Source organism: Berkeleyomyces rouxiae (genome assembly GCF_048999995.1).
Source record: "Berkeleyomyces rouxiae strain 22BRR77 chromosome Unknown BrBRR77_ptg000002l, whole genome shotgun sequence".
Classification (NCBI taxonomy): Eukaryota; Fungi; Ascomycota; class Sordariomycetes; order Microascales; family Ceratocystidaceae; genus Berkeleyomyces; species Berkeleyomyces rouxiae.
In genome coordinates this window covers 4606933-4627714 of record NW_027396492.1, presented here as the reverse complement: position 1 = coordinate 4627714, position 20782 = coordinate 4606933, and the positions used below count along the sequence as shown (strand labels likewise).

Genomic DNA, 20782 nt, shown 5'->3' with positions numbered 1-20782 from the left:
TACATGTCTTGTGTTCGTGTTGACAAGCCGATCAGACATTTAGGCTCTCAGATTGTGGCCATCTTACTTGTAGATAGACATCGTGGGGATACCTCGGCGGCTGTTCACTAGCAGACTTGGTGGTCTTACAGGGGCACTTGTGGTAGTAATAGGCCGATCTTCAGTGATGACAAGCAGACCTCAGCCCATGTCAGTGCCGGGGGAGAATCTCCTGGCAGTGAAACAGACAATCGCCCGGCTCGGGGCTGCTGCACAGCTGCTGCATACGTGTGTATAGTGTTAGTTATGTGTGAACTGTACTAACTAATGTGTAATACTCACGGTTGTGGTGGACCGCCCACTTTGTTGACTTGTTGATCAAATTTGGCATTTTGGCATGGATTTCGCTTCTTACATATATAACAAGCAACTGCCCGCATCTTCCTGCTGGCCTCTCAAAGCTCTAAAAAGGGTTCGTTCCTACCTCGCCGACCTTCCACGTCTCTTGCATTTGCAATCTCCTCCGACAATTCCCCCTCTTTGTCCTGCATCTGCATCTGCACCTCCGCACTCGAGATCTCTGCCCACACAGAGCATCTTGACTTCATCTGTACGTGTTCTGATTTCCGTCTCAATTCAACGCCCACACCAATGGCCTCCTCAACCCGCTCCACCCAAACAAGGACAGACCAGGCAAAAAAAAGCTGCCTTTCTTGTTGGTCCTCCCGACAGCCACAATCCACCTTCACGCCTTCATTGACTACCCGCATCGACAATTCGTCTTCGTGATCGAACCCAAAATCTCCGATAAAAGTTTGCTGACCTCGGATTTGCCCAATCTTTCTTTTAGCAGCGGCAAAACTCCCCAAACGCGGCTCTTCGCTCCATTGTACATTCGACGAATCCCAACGGACATCCCCCACTGATTGTTTCGTTACCTCCAGCTTGAGCTCTCCCACACGCTCAACCAATCCCAGCCGTCTACTAAGAAGCACCCCTCGAAGCTCCTACATCTTCCATCTTCACGACGCTTCATTTCTACCGTTCGACAGCCTCTCGACCATCTTCGCCCCCCACGCGAATGAAGGCCTGATACCCTTTTCATACCAAGCCTTCTTTTTTAATCACATTTCCCATTTTACAAAAAATAGTCATAACACACAATGACTGAACTTCAAGATTCCCAAACGCTTGCCGTGCGCAGCAAGACTAAGCGCTCTGTCGGTGAACACTTTATCGGCGGCAACTGCGTGGAAAATGCTCCCGCTTCCAGAGTCAAGGACTTTGTGATCCAGAACGAAGGTCACACTGTTATTACCAATGTAAGTTTGTCCCCAGACAAGCCACTGAATACCAGGGCTTAAAGCACCCCGAAAAGGGAGAAAAGCAAGGTTTATCTAACAAGCCTACCTCTCTTTTACATAGGTCCTGATTGCAAACAACGGTATTGCGGCCGTCAAAGAAATCCGCTCCGTGAGAAAATGGGCGTACGAGACCTTCGGCGATGAGCGCGCCATTCAGTTCACCGTCATGGCCACTCCCGAAGATCTACAGGCCAACGCCGACTACATCCGCATGGCCGACCACTACGTTGAAGTTCCTGGCGGCACCAACAACCACAACTACGCCAACGTTGAGCTGATTGTGGATATCGCAGAGCGCATGAATGTGCACGCCGTCTGGGCTGGATGGTAAGTTTAATTGCAATTGAACCGATGTTTTTCATCATGTCTAACAAATTTCAAGGGGTCACGCTTCCGAAAATCCCAAGCTGCCCGAGTCCCTAGCAGCTTCTCCCAAGAAGATTGTCTTCATCGGACCCCCCGGCTCCGCCATGAGATCGCTTGGTGACAAGATTTCTTCTACCATTGTCGCCCAACACGCCAATGTTCCTTGCATTCCTTGGTCTGGTACTGGTGTGGATGAGGTTGTGATTGACAAAGAAGGCCTGGTTACTGTTTCTGACGAAGTCTATACTAAAGGATGCGTAAACTCATGGCAAGAAGGTCTTGATCGTGCCAAGGAGATTGGGTTCCCTGTCATGGTCAAGGCCTCCGAAGGTGGTGGTGGCAAGGGTATTCGCAAAGTCGAGTCTGAGGAAGGCTTTGAGGCGCTCTACAAGGCTGCCGCTAGTGAAATTCCCGGTTCGCCTATTTTCATCATGAAGCTGGCTGGCAATGCCCGCCATCTTGAGGTGCAGCTACTTGCTGACCAGTATGGCAACAACATTTCACTTTTCGGCCGTGACTGCTCTGTCCAGCGTCGCCACCAGAAGATCATCGAAGAGGCCCCTGTCACTATTGCCAAGTCCGACACATTCAGAGCCATGGAGGACGCTGCTGTCCGTCTGGGTCGACTAGTTGGATACGTCTCCGCGGGTACTGTGGAATACCTGTACTCCCATGCCGATGACAAATTCTATTTCTTGGAGCTGAACCCTCGTCTCCAGGTCGAGCATCCTACTACCGAGATGGTTTCTGGCGTTAACTTGCCCGCTGCCCAGCTTCAGATTGCTATGGGTCTGCCTCTCCATCGCATTCGCGACATTCGTCTGCTGTATGGTGTTGATCCCCGGACCTCAACTGAAATCGATTTCGAGTTCAAGAACCCCGAGAGCGAAAAGACTCAGCGTCGCCCTCGTCCTAAGGGCCACACTACCGCCTGCAGAATTACTTCCGAGGATCCCGGTGCTGGTTTCAAGCCTTCTAACGGTGTTATGCACGAGCTCAACTTCCGTTCCAGCTCCAACGTGTGGGGTTACTTTTCCGTTGGTTCACAGGGTGGTATTCACTCATTCTCTGATTCTCAGTTTGGTCACATTTTCGCTTACGGTGAAAACCGTTCTGCGTCGCGCAAGCACATGGTTATTGCTCTGAAGGAACTTAGCATTCGTGGTGATTTCCGTACCACTGTTGAATACCTTATTAAGCTTCTGGAAACCGAGGCTTTTGAGGATAATACCATTACTACTGGCTGGCTGGATGAACTGATTTCCAAGAAGTTGACTGCCGAGCGGCCTGATCCCATGCTGGCTGTTGTATGCGGTGCCGTTACCAAGGCCCATATCAACAGTGAAGCCTGCTTCAACGAGTATCGCACTGGCTTGGAGAAGGGTCAGGTCCAGTCCAAGGACCTTCTCAAGACTGTCTTTAGTGTTGAGTTCATCTATGAAGGCTACCGATACAAGTTTACCGTCACTCGCGCTGGTCTTGACTCCTACCATCTGTTCATCAACGGCTCCAAGTGCAGTGTTGGCGTTCGTGCTCTCAGTGATGGCGGCCTGCTCATTCTGCTTGATGGAAAGTCTCACAACGTCTACTGGAAGGAGGAGGTTGGTGCTACCCGTCTGTCGGTGGATAGCAAGACCTGCCTTCTTGAGCAAGAAAATGATCCCACTCAGCTGCGGACTCCCAGCCCTGGTAAACTGGTCAAGTACACTGTTGACAATGGCTCCCATATCAAGGCCGGCCAGACTTTTGCAGAGGTTGAAGTCATGAAGATGTACATGCCTCTTGTTGCCCAGGAGGATGGTGTTGTCCAGCTAATCAAGCAGCCCGGTGCTACTCTTGAAGCCGGTGACATTCTGGGTATTCTTGCTCTGGATGACCCCTCTCGTGTCAAGCAGGCCCAGCCTTTCCTCAGCAAACTCCCCGTCTACGGTGCGCCTGTTATTACTGGTACCAAGCCTGCTCAACGTTTTGCCCTACTCTACGGCATTTGCAACAGCATTCTTATGGGCTACGACAACTCCATAATTATGCAGCAGACTCTCAAAGACTTGATTTCTGTTCTGCGTGATCCCGAACTACCTTACAGTGAATGGAATGCCCAGTTCTCTGCCCTCCATGCTCGCATTCCCAACAAACTGGACTCTCAGCTCACCCAGATCGTTGAACGTTCTCACAGTCGCCAGTCCGAGTTTCCCTCCAAGCAGCTTAGCCGTGCCATCAACAAGTTCTTGGATGAGTCGGTCTCTCCGGCGGACGTTGATATGATGAAGACCACTCTTCTTCCCTTGACTGGAATTTTGGAGGCCTATGCCGAGGGTCCCAAGGTCCGGGAACTGAATGTCATCAAGGATATTCTGGAGCAGTTCTGGGATGTTGAGCGTTTGTTCATTGGTGAGAAGCAGCAGGAAGAGAGTGTTGTCCTGAAGCTCCGTGATGAGAACAAGGAAGATATTACCAAGGTTGTTCAGATTGTTCTGTCTCACAGCCGCGTCAACTCCAAGAGCTCCCTAATCCTTGCCATTCTGGACGAGTACCGCCCCAACAAGCCCTCGACTGGAAACATTGGCAAGTACCTACGTGAGTCGCTGCGCAAGTTGACTGAGCTGCAGTCTTCTCGTGCTACTGCCAAGGTTTCCCTCAAGGCTCGTGAGACCATGATCCAGTGCTCTCTGCCTTCCCTCGAGGAACGTACCATCCAGATGGAGCATATCCTTCGTTCTGCCGTCGTTCAGTCGACCTATGGTGAGACTGGTTGGGACCACCGCGAGCCTAACTTCGATGTCATCAAGGAGGTTGTTGACTCCAAGTACACTGTTTTTGATGTCTTGGCTATGTTCTTTGCTCATGATGACCCTTGGGTTACTCAGGCTGCTCTGGAGGTGTACATTCGCCGTGCGTACCGTGCGTACAAGCTGCACGACATTCAGTATCACCTCGACGATGCTGATAAGAGTCCCCTGTTCATCTCTTGGGACTTCTCTCTTCGCAAGATTGGCCAGACCGAGTTTGGCATGCCCATTCCTTCTGCTCTCCCCTCGGCGCCTGCTACCCCCATCGGTGGTGAGTTTGATTTCAAGAGAGTTAACTCCATCAGCGATATGACCTACAAGCTGGCTGCTGGAGACGAAGAGCCCAACCGCAGAGGTGTCATTATTCCTTGCCGCTTCATTGAAGATGCCGAGGATTTGATTTCTAAGGCTCTTGACACTCTGCCTGCCTTCAACAAATCTTCTTCCGCCAGACTTGCCCAAGACCTGTCCGACAAACGCCAGCCTCATGTTCCCAAGAAGTCGAGTGAGCTTTCTGCTGTTGTAAACATTGCCATCCGTGATAGCGAGGGTCAAGGTGATGTTGATATTCTGGCTCGCATTGTACCCATTGTTGACCAGTACAGAAAGGAATTCCTGGCTCATGGAGTTCGTCGTGTTACTTTTATGTGCGGTCACAACGACGGTTCGTACCCTGGCTACTACACATTCCGTGGCCCCAACTATGTGGAGGATGATTCCATCCGTCACAGCGAACCTGCTCTGGCTTTCCAGTTGGAGCTGGGCCGTTTGTCTAAGTTCCAGATTAAGCCTGTCTTCACTGAGAACAAGAACATTCATGTGTACGAGGCTACTGGCAAGACTGTCGAGACTGACAAGCGCTACTTCACTCGTGCTGTCATCCGTCCTGGGCGTCTCCGGGATGAAATCCCCACTGCTGAGTACCTGATCAGCGAGGCTAACCGCACCATAAACGACATCTTCGATGCTCTTGAAATTATTGGCAACAACAACTCCGATCTGAACCAGGTTTTCATCAACTTCACTCCGGTTTTCAACCTGCAGCCTGAAGAGGTTGAGCACTCTCTGCAGGGCTTCCTTGATCGCTTTGGTCTTCGTGGCTGGAGACTTCGTGTTTCCCAAGTCGAGATCCGCATCATCTGCACCAACCCCGATGGCACCCCGCTGCCTATGCGCCTCGTCATCACCAACACCTCGGGTTACATTGTCGATGTTGACATCTACGCCGAGCGCAAGTCGGAGAAGGGTGATTGGGTCTTCTACAGTCTGGGAGGAACCAAGGACAAGGGTCCTCTGCATCTGATGCCTGTGTCTACTCCTTACGTCACAAAGAATCCCCTACAGCCTAAGCGTTACAAGGCTCATCTGATGGGTACCCAATACGTGTATGATTTCCCCGAGCTTTTCCGTCAGTCCATTCAGAATTCTTGGACCAAGGCTGTTAAGAAGAACCCTGCCATTGCCTCTCAGCAGCCTAAGACTGGCGACTGCATGACCTTCAGTGAGCTGGTCCTTGATGACCAGGACAACCTGGATGAAGTTAACCGCGAGCCTGGAACCAACACTTGCGGTATGGTTGGTTGGGTCTTCAAGGCCCACACTCCTGAATACCCGACTGGGCGTCGTTTTATTGTCGTCGCCAACGATATCACTTACAAGATTGGTTCGTTCGGTCCCAAGGAAGACAGCTTCTTCAACAAGTGCACTGAGCTTGCCCGGAAGCTGGGTATTCCCCGTATCTACCTGTCTGCCAACTCTGGTGCTCGTCTGGGCCTGGCCAATGAGCTGATGCCCCACTTCAAGGTTGACTTCAAGGATCCCGATAACCAGGAGGCTGGCTTCAACTACCTCTACCTTGACGATGAGGCCAAAAAGCGCTTCGAGCGTGATGTTATTACCGAGGAGATCTCTGAAAACGGCGAGAAGCGTCACAAGATCATTACCATTGTTGGTGCTGAGGATGGTCTTGGTGTGGAGTGTCTGCGTGGTTCTGGTCTGATTGCCGGAGCCACTAGCCGTGCCTACAATGATATTTTCACAATCACTCTCGTGACTTGCCGTTCCGTTGGTATCGGTGCCTACCTGGTTCGTCTTGGTCAGCGTGCTGTTCAGATTGAGGGCCAACCCATCATCCTGACTGGTGCTGGTGCCCTGAACAACCTGCTGGGTCGTGAAGTCTACACGTCTAACCTGCAGCTTGGTGGTACCCAGATCATGTACCGCAACGGTGTGTCACACATGACTGCCAACGATGAGTTTGAGGGTGTTTCCAAAATTATTGAGTGGCTCTCGTTTGTTCCCAAGGAGCGTAACGCCCCTGTGCCGGTTAGCCCCAGCTCTGACCCCTGGGATCGTGATGTCATTTACACTCCTCCCCAGAAGCAGCCTTACGATGTGCGCTGGATGATCGCTGGCCGTCATGAGGACCCCGATTCTCCTGATAGCACATTCGAGCCTGGTCTGTTTGACAAGGACTCTTTTGTCGAAGCTCTGGGTGGATGGGCTCGTACCGTTGTCATTGGCCGTGCTCGCCTTGGCGGTATCCCTGTTGGTGTCATTGGTGTCGAGACCCGTACTGTTGAGAACATTACCCCTGCTGATGCTGCTAACCCTGACTCGATTGAGCAGGTCGCCAATGAAGCTGGCGGTGTCTGGTACCCCAACTCTGCCTTCAAGACTGCTCAGGCTATCAAGGACTTCAACAATGGTGAACAACTTCCTCTCATGATCATCGCCAACTGGCGTGGTTTCTCTGGTGGTCAGCGCGACATGTACAACGAAGTACTCAAGTACGGATCGTACATTGTTGATGCCTTAGTTGACTACCAGCAGCCTGTATTCGTTTACATTCCTCCCTTCGGTGAGCTTCGTGGTGGATCTTGGGTTGTTGTTGATCCTACTATCAACCCTATCTACATGGAAATGTACGCCGACAAGAATGCCCGTGGAGGTGTCTTGGAGCCCGAGGGTATGATTGGTATCAAGTTCCGCAAGGACAAGCAGCTCGAGGCCATGGCTCGCCTGGACCCTGTCTATGCCGACCTGAAGAAGCAGGTTGATGCTGGCTCTGAGATTGACAGGGAGAAGCTTCAGGAGCTCAAGGCTCAGATGATGGCCCGTGAGAAGCAGCTGCTACCTGTTTACAGCCAAATTGCCATACAGTTCGCTGATCTCCATGACCGTGCTGACCGCATGAAGGCCAAGGGTGTTATTACTGGTGCGATTGAGTGGACCAACTCCCGTCGCTTCTTCTACTGGCGCCTTCGCCGCCGTCTCAACGAGGAGTACATCCTGCGTCGCATGATGCCCTCATCTCTCTCTGGCACTCCCAGTGGCATTGTCGCTGATGAGAAGACGCGGACTGTTCGTGAGCACAACCTGGAGCTTCTGGCTTCTTGGTCTGCCGTTGAGGATTTCAAGGGCAATGACCGTGAGGTTGCCGAGTGGTACGAGGCTAACCGGAAGAGCATCGCCGACAAGGTGGAGCAGTTCAAGTCAGAGAAGCTGGCGCAGGATCTGGCGAACCTAGTGCAATCGAACAAGACAGCTGGTCTGAAGGGTCTGCGCGAGGTGCTCCGCATGATGCCTGTTGATGAGCGCGAGGCTGCCCTAAGCTTCCTGAAAGAATAAAAAGTCAAGCTTCCGTTCGTCTTGATCGTGGCGGATGCTTGTACAGATGCTTGGATAACTCCATTGCTCCCTGTTTGTTTTTTCTACGGCTGCATAAAGGTGGCCAAACACAGTATATAGACACTGGGTGTTTTTATGTTGGCTTGTTTTCTTTTGTTTCGTCTCTACTGGCTTGTGTTTTTAGACCTTTTTTGTTCTCGTTTGTATGCGGTGGTTTCAATCATCTTGTCTTGGTTATTGGGGATTTCCTTTTTTGGCTGAGTTTGTCATCCATTGCTGAGGCCTTAAGTAGCAGCTAAGTCGGAAACTGGAGAGACAAGATATGTGGAATCTTGGCTTCTCGAATCAACCAAATGACGCTCGAGTACCGTGGGATACTTGATGCGTGGTCATTTTTGGTTGCGTATTCTGGCGTATTTGCGACGATGGTCCTGGCTTCGCGGGCGGAGAACGGGCAAAGGGATTGCTTTATGTTTTGTATAAAATGGAATTCATCTATCATGGACAGTGTTTATATATATCTAGTTCTAATGATACTTCTTCTTCTCAACTTCCGTGTCGATCTTCTATACGCTCTGGTTTCTAGTGTTTCACAACGGTGATATTTTTCTGATGGTAATATACAGCTGACAAAGATCATGCATGTATGCAGAGCCCTTTCATTATAACTGGTCATCTCTAATTGGAACGCCTGCAGACACTGAGCTTGTTTCAGCCAAGTCCTACCAAATTTGCTATTTGATAGCGGTTGTAACTTTGACTTGACAGCCAGCAGCTTTAGACCTCCGCTCGCATCTGTCGTCTTGCAAGATTTTGGCAATATCGTACAGTCCCCCCTCTCTGGTGCTTGATGTACCCTGCGTCCAAAGCATACAGCCTTCAAGCAGTTTACACACCACACCATTTCCAGCGAATAACGGACTCTCCTCTTGTCCCTCTCCCCAACCGCTCTCAAGCAGCCCGCGTGCGCAGCTGCAGCCCATGCCAGCCCTTGACCAGATCGCCCAGGGCCGCATTCACCAGCCGCTGCTGCTTGAGCATCGACAGCCCAGCAAACTTGCCCGAAGCAATCTCAATCGCATACATGGACCCGCAGCCGCCCGAGACATCGCGCACGAATAGTGCCGTCGGCGCAAACTCCGCCGCGAGAATGTCCCAGATCTGCTCTTCGGCCGCGTCGAGCTCCGCCGGCTTTGGGACGCTGGAATGCCGCGCCGTCGAGGTCGAGAAGGCCGCAGTGGCGACACGTAGATGTGTGTAGAGGCTGGCGCCGCTGGCGTGCAGAGCCGTCGTGCCTGCGGCGGTGGTGGTGGTGCAGGACACCGGGAGCCGGCCTGCGCTGTGTGAGAGGGACGGAGCTGCGAGGGCGGCTCGGTTGCGCAGGTTGGCGCGGGAAAGGGCGCGGGAGAGCATGGCGTCCAATAAAGGAGATTAGTCGGGCGTTGGGAGCACGCAGTCGTAGAAGGAATTAGTGCTGGGTATAGGTCGAAGGAGAGACCGTAAAATAGCAAGTGGTCGTGATTCAATTATCAAGCTCAGGAAAGCTTAAGCTTCAATTTTTTTTCTGTTAGTAGATAAAGTGTTCCGCCCATACTAGTCGTTAGCAACGAAGTTGTAAAAATTGGGGATTTGATTACACATCGGTTCACTAGGGTTACACAACCACCAACATTGGTACATAGGGTTAGTTTTGTCCTGAATATGCCAAACCTCATTGTTGGCATCATAGCTCTGTTTTCTCCCGTTACGGAAATCTAGACATTATTTTCGTTTAGCTCGCCATGACGTAATTTTGTAGCTAAATCTTCTACGCACAAGCACTTGGGCCTTTGGTACTTGAACATGAAAAGTGAATACGAAAAGTGTAGTAGCCATGTGTTCTGAACGGACCGGACAACAAGCTCGCTGGGCTGGACTGGACGGTAGTCTGTGAGCCACCCGGCGATACAAGTGCCAAGTTCCGGATAAGATGGCAAGTAGCTATGGCACAGCTGCGGAAACTTTGATAGTCTGATAGACAGTGCACAGGGGCTCAGTCAGCGGCGGCGTATCAGGCAAATGGTGATGATGTAGATTGATGTCCTGTCGCATGCAAGGCTTATTTAGGCATGCTTGAGGGTATTAGATAGCCTCTGTAAGTGCCATCTGACTGGCGTGTTTCTTTTCGTGGACTCGGCGTTCTTTTACCCGTAGCTGTGATGGATACGTGGATGGACTTAGGCGCTTTATCACGGAGCTTTCTGAGCCGCACGCAAGGACCAATAATGCACGATTGTCGAGGAGGATTCTACAGGGGTTATCTGATCCCGGAGATTTCTCATGGCCAATAGGACTCGCCTAAGGAGCACGCACCAATACCTGTGCAGAGCATTTTGTGGCCAGCCCAACATTGTGAGTATCTGTGTACTAAGTTTATATGCAGCAAAATTAGTGGTGACGGATGCTGTCCCCAAAATGGCACATGTGATAGAGGCCACCAGCTCTTTCTGGAGGCATCATTTGGAGAGAGATGCAAGCTCCGAACAAGTATTTCAATGTAAGTTGATGCAATTGTGACAGTTGAGAAAAGCTGATTGGTTAAGAAAGGAGGCAAGATGCTATGTGCAGTGCTGGGATCATGAGTGGATTATGTGGCGTCGGTTGTGGCGGTATGAGCAGTTGTGGCAGAGCTAGGTTTGGGGTCGTTGTTTAACAGGACGGTTAATTGTTCCTCGGGTTATATTTCAAATCTCGGCCAGCAGCCCAGTAACTATTTCATTGGTCGGTTAACTACTTGGAAGATGGGATTTGAAAAACTCCATGTAGCGCTGCATTGTTTTCTCGGCTTGCTTTTGTTGGACCGATAAGAAAAGATCTTGTCAACCGAGGCTTTTTTCTTATTTTATTCTTTTCTTCTATGGACCCCCCTTGTCTTAACGTCTATCTGCCATCTGGGCCTTGCCTCATGGACCCTGGCCATGGTCTGTGAGCTCGTCATGAGAACTAGTTATGCCCTAACCTACCAGACAAGGGTTGGTCCCAAAATACATCATGCTCGCCAGTAATGACTTACACTGCACCGAGGACTGCATGGGTAGTTCAAGTTCACACTTGTCAAAAGCCGTGATATAAAACGTCGTATCTTTCGTGTCGAGCTGGAAGTTGGCTGAACCCTGCCCATCACCTCTCTTCTCAAGACCGTCGATATAGACTTACCTCATCGAAGCAACTTTACCCACTGGCCAGCTCTACGTGACGATATATGAAATATTGCCATTGTCACTAACTAGGTGTATTTCCATTTTCACGCTTTGCTTTCCGCTTTTCGGGCTTCGTTCCCGTCAGGACCTCCGGAAGAGTCATCAAGTGTGAAGTATGGTTCTATATTCTTTCTTCACGGTGCCGTTGTTGGCATTGGCCTCCTCAATTATAGGGGTACTGGCAGTGGATGATGTTGAGACAGACGCGGTGGAGAAGATGGCGGGAATCCGCTGGATTGCCACAGTTGAAGATGAAGCTGTAAGTTTCTTAATCGCCGAGCGGCAACGGGCTCGGAATATTAACACCAATATCTTTTACTTTAGCATTTACCACCTCTAAAGGAAAAGCTAAAACATGTTGATATCTTGATCCGGCTGAACTACGATGACCCTTCGTTTATGGGTGCCTCTGTCGAGCTTACCAACCCTGAAACATCCGATCAGCTTCTAGAAGAAATCAGGAGTTTGACTGGTGTCAAAGTCAGCCCAGTAAGAAGTGTCACCAAGCCAGACTTTGAAGTTTCCCCAGTCGAAGACCTGGAACAAGCCCAAGACCTTTTGAAGCGAGAATTCATAGATCCCACCACAGGCTTGAACTATGACTCTGCCCTTGATATGACACAGGTTACCAAGCTCCATGAAGCGGGACACCGTGGCAAGGGCGTCAAGATTGCTATCATTGATACTGGGGTATGTTTTCAATCTCAGATCTCCATATGTACATTCGAAGAAGAAGATTTACTGACCTAATGCACACAGATTGACTATTTGCACCCCGACTTGGGTGGCTGCCTTGGAGAGGAGTGTTTAGTAAGCCACGGTTACGACTTTGTCGGCGACAAGTATAATGGGCATAACACACCCGTTCCAGGCGGTGACCCAAGGGACCTCATTGGACATGGTACCCATGTGGCTGGAATCATTGCAGCCCAAGGAAAGCAATGGAAGTTTACAGGCGCTGCCCCCGAAGTGACCCTGTCCATCTACAGGGTTTTCGGCATTAAAGGAACTGTCGAGACTGATATCCTGACCGCTGCTTTTTACAAGGCTTACAATGAGGGTGCTAACATTATTACATCCTCCATTGGTCGTCCTTCTGGCTGGTCTGAGGACCCTTGGGCTGAAGCAGTTGAGCGCATTATTCGCAGAGGTGTTCCGTGCATAATGCCTGCTGGAAACAGGGGTGAAAAGGGCCTGTTCTATGCTTCATCTGGTTCCTCAGCCCTGGGTGTCTATGCCACTGGCTCCACGGACAACATCAACACTCCAAAGCTGAAAATCCCCTCCAACTACTCTATTGATGGTGGCGCACCTATTGCATTTGAGTGGGCCAGAGGTAAACCTTACAAAAGTTGGGATGAAGTCCAAGACTTTGAGGTTTATCCTCTTGGCTTTGATACTTCCGCCGAAGACAATGGTTGTTTTGTCGAGCACTACGCCAAACCTTATCCCGACTTTTCTAACAAGGTTGTGTTGATGCGTCGTGGCGGCTGCGAATTTCTCAAAAAGCCTTACATTGCTACCTTGGTTGGTGCCAAATACGTCATCATATACAATAATGTTCCCGGCTCAAAACAGGTTGATGTTTCGAATGCTCCGAGTCTCCGGGGATTTGCGATGATTACGCCTGAGCTGGGTGAGACCTGGATCAAAGAGATTGCCTCTGGCAAGAATGTTACACTGAACATGGCGCATCCTTGGAAGGTCATCCCCAATCTTTCCATCGAGGTCAACAAGGAGTCTGGTGGTTACATGTCCAACTTTAGCTCCTGGGGTCCGACCTGGGAAATGGACCTCCGTCCCTTGGTTAGTGTTCCGGGAGGCAATATCCTGTCTACATACCCCCAAGAGCTTGGTAGCTATGCTGTCTTATCCGGTACCTCGATGGCTACACCCTTGCTTGCTGCCATCACGGCCTTGGTGGGCTCGGTTCGCGGAACTTTTAATCCCAAGGTTATCTCAAGCTTCATCGCCAACTATGCCACACCAGAGAAGTTTAATCTGGGCAACGGCTCTGGCCCAAGCGACTTCCTTGCGCCTGTTCCGCAACAAGGCGCTGGTATTGTTCATGCGTACGATTCTGCATTTGGAAATACCTTCTTCAACCAGCCATACATCTCCTTTAACAGCAGCGACAACTTCCAGGAGAGCGTCAGTGTTGAAATCATCAACTTCAGCAAAATTCCAATCCACTACACAGTTGAACACGTACCGGCTATTACGGTTTATGGCAAGGAGCCTGGCAATCAAATCGCCTTCACCCCGTTTCCTAATAACTTTGAGAAGGCTCACGCATCTCCTACTGTCTCTGAGACTGAATTCACTGTGGGCCCCTTAGATTTTAAGCTTTTGACATTTACTGCCAACCCCCCTGAAGGTCTGGATCCGCAACGACTTCCGCTATGGTCGGGCTACTTCAACTTCACGTGTTCCGACGGTGCCAAGCTTACTCTACCCTACCAGGGAATGACTGGCTCTCTGAAGAATACTCCGCAGATCAATGAACTCGGAACGTTTTTGACCTTTATCCCCGGCAACGAAGCTAAACCTTATGACAAACTATATCACAAGGCTATTAAAACAACTGAACTTTTTGTTCTTCCTAAGCAGGGTACTAACAAGGCTGGACATCTGAAGAGTGACGATCTTGATCTGCCCGGTATCGAAGACCACACACGCAACAAAGTTGCTGGCGTGGAACTTCCAGGCATGCAAATTAGACTGGAAATTGGAAGTCCTTTGCTACGCGCTGATCTCGTGCCTATTACATGGAAGTATTGGTTTCAAACGACGAGGGTACTTGGAGTCGCCATCATGGGCGAGCATCCACATTTCCCCAAGTACCATGCCACTCGAGGCACACGTATTTACGCTTTCGATGGTCTCTTAGGCGATGGGAGATACGCGCCCCCTGGCGAATACAAGTGGCTCTTCCGGGCACTAAAAATTGGTGGTGATCCTAAGAAGTCTGGCGACTACAACACATTCGAGTCTACCACCTTCAAAATTACCTACGAGGACATGCTCAAGCCTGAAGAGGTAGCAGCTGCGCGGGAAAAGGTGAGGCCGAAGCTTGGTTACGTGATAGACCCCGTGGATTTGGGATCCTGAAAAAAAGAAATACTTGTATTTAGAGTTGGACGTCGAGAAGTTGCCATCCGGTTGTTCATATAGAAACGGAGTTGTTTTTGGGATGTATTTTTTTACATAGTAATTCTTGCATGACTCGCGTATAATCGTATTACACCCTACTTTTCCAAAGGGTGCTCCAACTATGTTTTCGTCGATAGTTTGACGGGTCTCACCTACTAGTTGTTTCTTCCCTGCAACTTGAGATTTCACCCTAGCTGATGCAAAAATAATTGGTAGGTTGACTACCTGCACCCTGATCTGCAAAACTGTTTTGGTCTAGGGGGCCTTGCTATCTGGATAAAATCACGTGATCACGCGAAGTAAGGGTCACGTGCTGGACTAGCCTCCGGAGACCCCTGTCGCTGGCCCGTGGCATAATGTGGGCCCGTGGCACAACAGGAGTCGAGGAAAACCTGGCAAGTCTTGGACTCAAGTTCAAGACTATCAGGTATTCCCTGTCAGTTTTGATACTTCACAGCGGCTGTCAGAGAAACGATTACGAAAGTACGAGCCTAATCTACACGACAAAGTCGTTTTGGTGCGTTGAGGAGGATGTGGCTTTCTCCAAAAAAGCGACCATCGCCACTTCTCTTGGTGCCAAGTGCATCGCAATGTATACAATTATATTGTGGGCGTTAATGTTTCCAGTGTCTCGGGACTGATGGGCTTCGCTGCAGTTACAACTGAGGTTGGGGTGGCCTGGATCAAAGAGATTGTTGCTGGCCAAAAGGACACACTAACCGTGAAGAAACCTTGGGCTGTTGTTCCTAGGCTTTCCGTTTCTATCAGCCCAGAGACCCGGGGCTCCCTATCTAACTTTAGTTTCTGGGTCCCGACGTGGAGCACGGGTCTTTGTCTTTTAGTTGTTGTTCTTGATGGCAAGATCTTGTCAATATACCCACGGGCTTTAGACCACTATGCTGTTATGTCAGGCACTGCCATGGCGGCTTCCCTGCTGGCTGCTATTACAGCCCTGGTTGGCAATGCTCAAGATGCCTTCGAGCCTAAGTCTGTGGAGAGCTTCCTAACCAACTATGTAACAGCGCGGTATTCCAAATTTGTAAAGGGCGCAGACAGTGCTAAATACATTGCACCAGCTGCTCAAAAAGGAGCTGTCTTGTCCAGGCCTACGATGTTTCATTTGGCAACACGATCTTCAGCAATCCATACATCTCTTTCAATCCCAACGGGGAATTCAAGGATACTGCTGAATTCGAAGTCATCAACTCTGGCGGGATTCATGTGCCAAACAAGGTTAAACACATGCCTGTCCTCACCGTTTTCCCAAAAGAGTTTCCTGACGATTCAAGCTTCAGTAGGTTCCCTAACATAATGGAGCTAACCTATGCTTGTCGCTTTGTCCGAGTAGGAATTCACTCTGGCTTCTAATCAAGTAAAAAGCCTTGACTCTAAGCACGTACTTGTATGGTCTTGTTATTTTGTCTTTGCAGCTTCTGACAACACCAAACTTTCCATGCCATATCAGGGCATGACCGGCTCCCTGAAAGATGCTTCGATATTCCACGAGTTGGGAACTTTCTTGACTTCTATTGCAAGAAATGAAGTCAAGCCTTACAGGAACCAAAACCACTCTCCTTTAACTTCAAGAAACCCTTGGACCCTACCAGCCAAGATGTAGAACTTCCCAGCTTCTAGATCAAGCTCGCAGACCCCTCTAGTGCGCGCCGATTTGATCACAGTTTCTCAAATCGCTAGGATTTTTAAAACGGAAAAGGTGCTTGGAGTCACCACTGTCGGCCAGTATTTCGAATATCTTACCCGCTATGTAACCCGCGGCACATACAATGCCCGCCCTCTCTTATGGTCATTTAAACGACGGCAGATATGCCCTTCCTGGAGAATACAAGTGGCTCTTTCGTGCCTTGAAGATTGGCGGCGACCCTATGAGGACTGAGGACTGTGGATCGTTTGGAAGCACAAGCTTAAAGATCCTCTATAAGAACTAGAACGATTTTGAAGGGCCTCCTACAAAACGGCCGAAAACAAGGACGAACAAAAGGGGTTTCCTGTAGTTGACCTCATGGGACTCGGATCTCAAGACCGAGAGAGACACTATATAGCAAGTCATGGGAAGCATACATTATGTGCTTGAAAAAAAGACAACAGTGGCTCAGTTATTGCTTCTCAGGAAAGAGGACAAGACTAACTCAACTCTACATGCTCATTTCACAATGGACACTTATTTTGGGGGCCGACATTCCTCTGCACAGCTATTGGATGGCAATTTTCTATGCCGATACTCCCGGGTATTTGACTAACAACATATAATAACCAGTCGGTAATGATTTGTATGGAAGTACATTCTACCAAAGTCGATTATGCGCCTATCACGCAAATGCCGACTCATCTAATGAACGGACAGGTGTCAGGGGGTTATGTGGAAGCCTGCCAATCCTGCGAAGGCCATATGAGCCTTCTGGCGCTGAAAATCTCAGGTTGGCCAGTGTTACATGGAGCTATATGGCACGGCATGAACGGGGTGAAATCCACTCACCAAGGTGTACGTACTCTACTTTCTGTGCTGATAGTTAGTTGAGTTGGATATATTCTCAAGGGCTGTCACCAGATCGTTGAGGCGTGTGAAATTAATGAAAGCAAAGCCGCGGAGATGGCAGATGTCAACAAGTCGAGATACCCTGGAACTCACTTATTTGCGGGCTACAGGACTTTCCTTAGCCGTCCTATTTTCAAAATAGAGTCTGTATTAACAGCAATTTGTTTCTGTGTCTCCGAAGAATATTAGTTATGCAAACACAAGACCAGCGGAAAGGAACTATATGCTTGTATTGGAACTGCCGACGTCTCATCTCATGGGTTTGTTTTTACCTGCTTGGCTAACTCCCCTGTACCGCTCGGCTAACCCGATTCAACCTTGTTCTCATGTTCTCTGATCCATTAGAGGTTTGGGCTTCATGGGTACGTTAATAGTGCTTCACATGAAATTCTCTGTGTCTATGACATAGGGAATCCAAAGAGCATACACCGAGAAATTCACAATCGAAATGATGGCAATGGTATATAATATTAGCATCTTCGGTCTTCGATCAAGATTAGTTGCGCCATCCTCGTTTCTTTTCCCTTCGCCTTCCAAGGTTATTGGCTAAAGCTTGATCTGCTGGCCTTTTTCAACCAAACTTCTTTTGTCTTAATTCATTGCCACTATAAACTACAGAGTATGGTTCGTTATTCGCTGACAGTGCCACTGCTGGCACTGGCCTCGTCCTTGACGGGAGTGTTGGCAAGAGACCCAGGGGCAGAAGATGTCCAGGATATCGAGCCTGAGACCATCATCAAAAACCGCTGGATTGTCATGGTTGAGGAAGATGCTGTGAGTATTATACATGATCTTAAAGAAAAACAATGATTAATGTGATCGTTATGCTGGCAGGATCCGTCCCTTTTAAGAGAAAAGCTTCGTCACGATGACATCAAAATCAGAATAGACTATGATTCTTCCCTAATGCAGGGAGCCTCCATTGAGCTGACGAACCCCGAAACGTCGGAAGAACTGCTTGAAATGTTCAGAGTGCTGGACCGCGTGATAGTCGGTCCAGTTAAGAGCATGGGCCAGGCCGATCTCGATATATCTTCAATTGAAGATTCTGGAGACTTCTACAAGAGAGATACATCTCAAGTCGACACTACAGATCCTCTCACCGGCCTCAACTTTGACTCGACCCATGAAATGACCCAGGTTTCCAAGCTTCATGCTCTTGGCCACCGTGGCAAGGGTGTCAATATTGCTATTGTTGACAGTGGTGTATGTAAATTGCTTTCTGTCGATCAAAACCCGGCCATCTTATGACTGAGCCACAGCTAACGTAAAATACAGGTTGACTTCAAGCATCCCGACCTCGGTGGTTGCTTTGGACCCGGATGCCTAGTTGACCGTGGCCACGACTTTGTTGGCGATGATTATGACGGCTTCTCAGAGCCCGTTCCTGACGAGGACCCAATGGATTGTGCCGGTTCTGGTACTCACATGGCTGGTATCATTGCCGCTCAGGGGAAACAATGGAAATTCACCGGAGCTGCCCCTGAAGCTACCCTGGGTGTATACAGAGTCTTTGGCTGCCGTGGAAATACCGAAACCGATATCCTCTTGTCTGCCTTTCAAGCCGCCTACGAAGATGGTGCCAATGTCATCACATCATCCATCAGTCGGCCTTCTGGGTGGTCCAAGGATCCATGGGCCATCGGTATCCAGCGCATCATCAAAAGTGGCGTGCCCTGCATCCTGCCGGCCGGAAACAATGGCGACAAAGGCATGTTCTTCGCTTCAGCCGCCGCTTCTGCTAAAGACGCCTACGCCGTTGGCTCTGTGGACAATGTCAACACCCCCAAGCTGGAAATCCCTTCCAACTACTCTATTGATGGCGGGGACCCCATCGAGTTTGAATGGACCAAAGGGAGTCCTTACAAAGCCTGGGGGGATGTCCAGGATTATGAGGTTTTCCCCGTTGGCTTTGATGTCTTTGCTCCCGCCAATGGCTGCTCGAAAGATGACTATGGGCCGACCAACCCCGATCTGACTGGTAAAGTTGTACTAGTTCGTCGGGGCGGTTGCGAGATTCTCGTAAAGACATTCATTGCTACTTCTCTCGGTGCCAAGTATGTCATCATGTATAATAATGCGCCTGGCACACAGACGATAGATGCTCTCCATGTGCCCTACCTTAAGGGCTTTGCTATGGTCACGCCTGAAGTTGGCGAAGCCTGGATCAACGAGATTTCTGCTGGCAAAAAGGTCACTCTGAGCATGATCAACCCCTGGAATGCTATTCCTAAACTCTCCATCTCTGCCAACACAGACAGTGGTGGCTCTCTGTCCAACTTCACCTCCTGGGGCCCTACATGGGAAATGGACGTTCGTCCTTTGGTTGTTGCTCCTGGCGCGAACATTCTCTCCACATTTCCGCAGGCCAGGGGTAGCTATGCTGTTTTTTCCGGTACTGCGACTTCGGCGTCTCTCTTGGCCGCTATTACAGCTTTAGTAGGCTCTGTTCGTGGGACCTTTCATCCAAAGGTTCTGCAAAGCTTGCTGGCGAACTACGCCGCTCCGCAGAACTCAAGTATTGTGATGGGGTCTGAAAATGAAAAATTTCTTGCACCAGTCCCACAACAGGGCGCCGGTCTTGTACAAGCCTACGATGCCGCGTTTGGAAACACTCTCCTTCCCCTACCATACATCTTATTCAGTTCAAAAGGATACCTCAGGAGTTCTCTTCAATTCGCAGTTTCCAACGTTGGTTACGACTATATTTCATACAAAATTGAACATCGACCCGCTCTCACGGCCTATGGGAAGGAATCTAGCAAAAAGGTTGAACTCGGCAGCTTTCCCAATGAGATGACGCAAGAATATGCTGAAGTTAGCGTTTCCGAGACCGAATTCACACTGGCTCCTATGGAAAAGAAGATGGTGACTATCAATGCCATCATACCCATGCTGGAAATAAAACGGCTACCTGTGTGGTCTGGTTACATGGTTATCACAGCTTCTGACGACACCAAAACAATTCTCCCATACCAGGGCATGTCTGGCTTTATTGAACTTGTTCAGACATATAACAAAGAAAAAACATTCTTGACTTTTATTCCTGGAGATGAGGCAGTGCCTTACCAGAAAAATCATCATGTTGAGATCACGTCAACTCAACGTTGGGTTCTCCCCCGACAGGGTAGTCTCGAAACGGCCGGCAATGGGCGCTCTGGAGCTGCTGGTGTAGAGCTCCCTGGCTTCCAAGTCAGCCTCGCAGTTGGAACACCTGTGCTACGCGCCGATCTTGTCCCTGTTTCTCCTCTTCCGTGGTATTTTGGGTCAAGAATAGTGCTCGGCCTGAATACCGTCGGCCAGCACTCCGAGTTCCCCATGCGCTATGCGACTCGTGGCACATATGTCTATGCTTTTGACGGAAAACTGGCCGATGGTAGATATGTCCCTCCAGGAGAATATAAGTGGGTATTCCGGGCACTGCGGGCGAATGGTAATTCTTTGAAACCCGACGACTATATGGTTTTCGGCACCATCAGCTTTAGAATTACATACGAAAACATGGTGTCCTCCGGAGTGGTGGAATTTGAGCGGGGGAAGCAGAGACCGAAACTTATTCCGGTATCTAAACCCATAGACTCGGGACTTGAAGAAGGGACATTTTAGATTCGGACAGTTAAAAGACATATGCCAGCGATGGCTTAGTTATTGCTTGTGGAGATAGAATGAAATGAATTGTTGTTGATGATACCGGGAGCATTTGTTTTC

The 20782-nt window shown here is 49.6% G+C and overlaps 4 protein-coding genes across 4 annotated transcripts; 3 read left to right on the top strand and 1 right to left on the bottom strand.

Moving 5' to 3' along the window:
* Positions 1–1142: 1142 nt before the first annotated feature.
* Positions 1143–8128, top strand: BROUX77_002870 (uncharacterized protein; the record flags this gene model as incomplete). The annotated part of the gene is made up of 3 exons (XM_073747458.1): positions 1143–1301; positions 1405–1670; positions 1726–8128. The coding sequence occupies 3 exons, from the start codon at positions 1143–1145 to the stop codon at positions 8126–8128; spliced, it is 6828 nt and encodes a 2275-aa protein (XP_073607952.1).
* Positions 8129–9079: 951 nt separating this feature from the next.
* Positions 9080–9541, bottom strand: BROUX77_002869 (uncharacterized protein; the record flags this gene model as incomplete). The annotated part of the gene is made up of 1 exon (XM_073747457.1): positions 9080–9541. One exon carries the CDS (start codon positions 9539–9541, stop codon positions 9080–9082), a length of 462 nt encoding a protein of 153 aa, XP_073607951.1.
* A 2043-nt stretch (positions 9542–11584) lies between these two features.
* Positions 11585–14478, top strand: BROUX77_002868 (uncharacterized protein; the record flags this gene model as incomplete). The annotated part of the gene is made up of 3 exons (XM_073747456.1): positions 11585–11626; positions 11692–12057; positions 12127–14478. The coding sequence occupies 3 exons, from the start codon at positions 11585–11587 to the stop codon at positions 14476–14478; spliced, it is 2760 nt and encodes a 919-aa protein (XP_073607950.1).
* A 3217-nt stretch (positions 14479–17695) lies between these two features.
* On the top strand, positions 17696–20680 carry BROUX77_002867 (uncharacterized protein; the record flags this gene model as incomplete). Its single annotated transcript, XM_073747454.1, has 3 exons — positions 17696–17848; positions 17909–18280; positions 18353–20680. 3 exons carry the CDS (start codon positions 17696–17698, stop codon positions 20678–20680), a joined length of 2853 nt encoding a protein of 950 aa, XP_073607949.1.
* Positions 20681–20782: the final 102 nt, after the last annotated feature.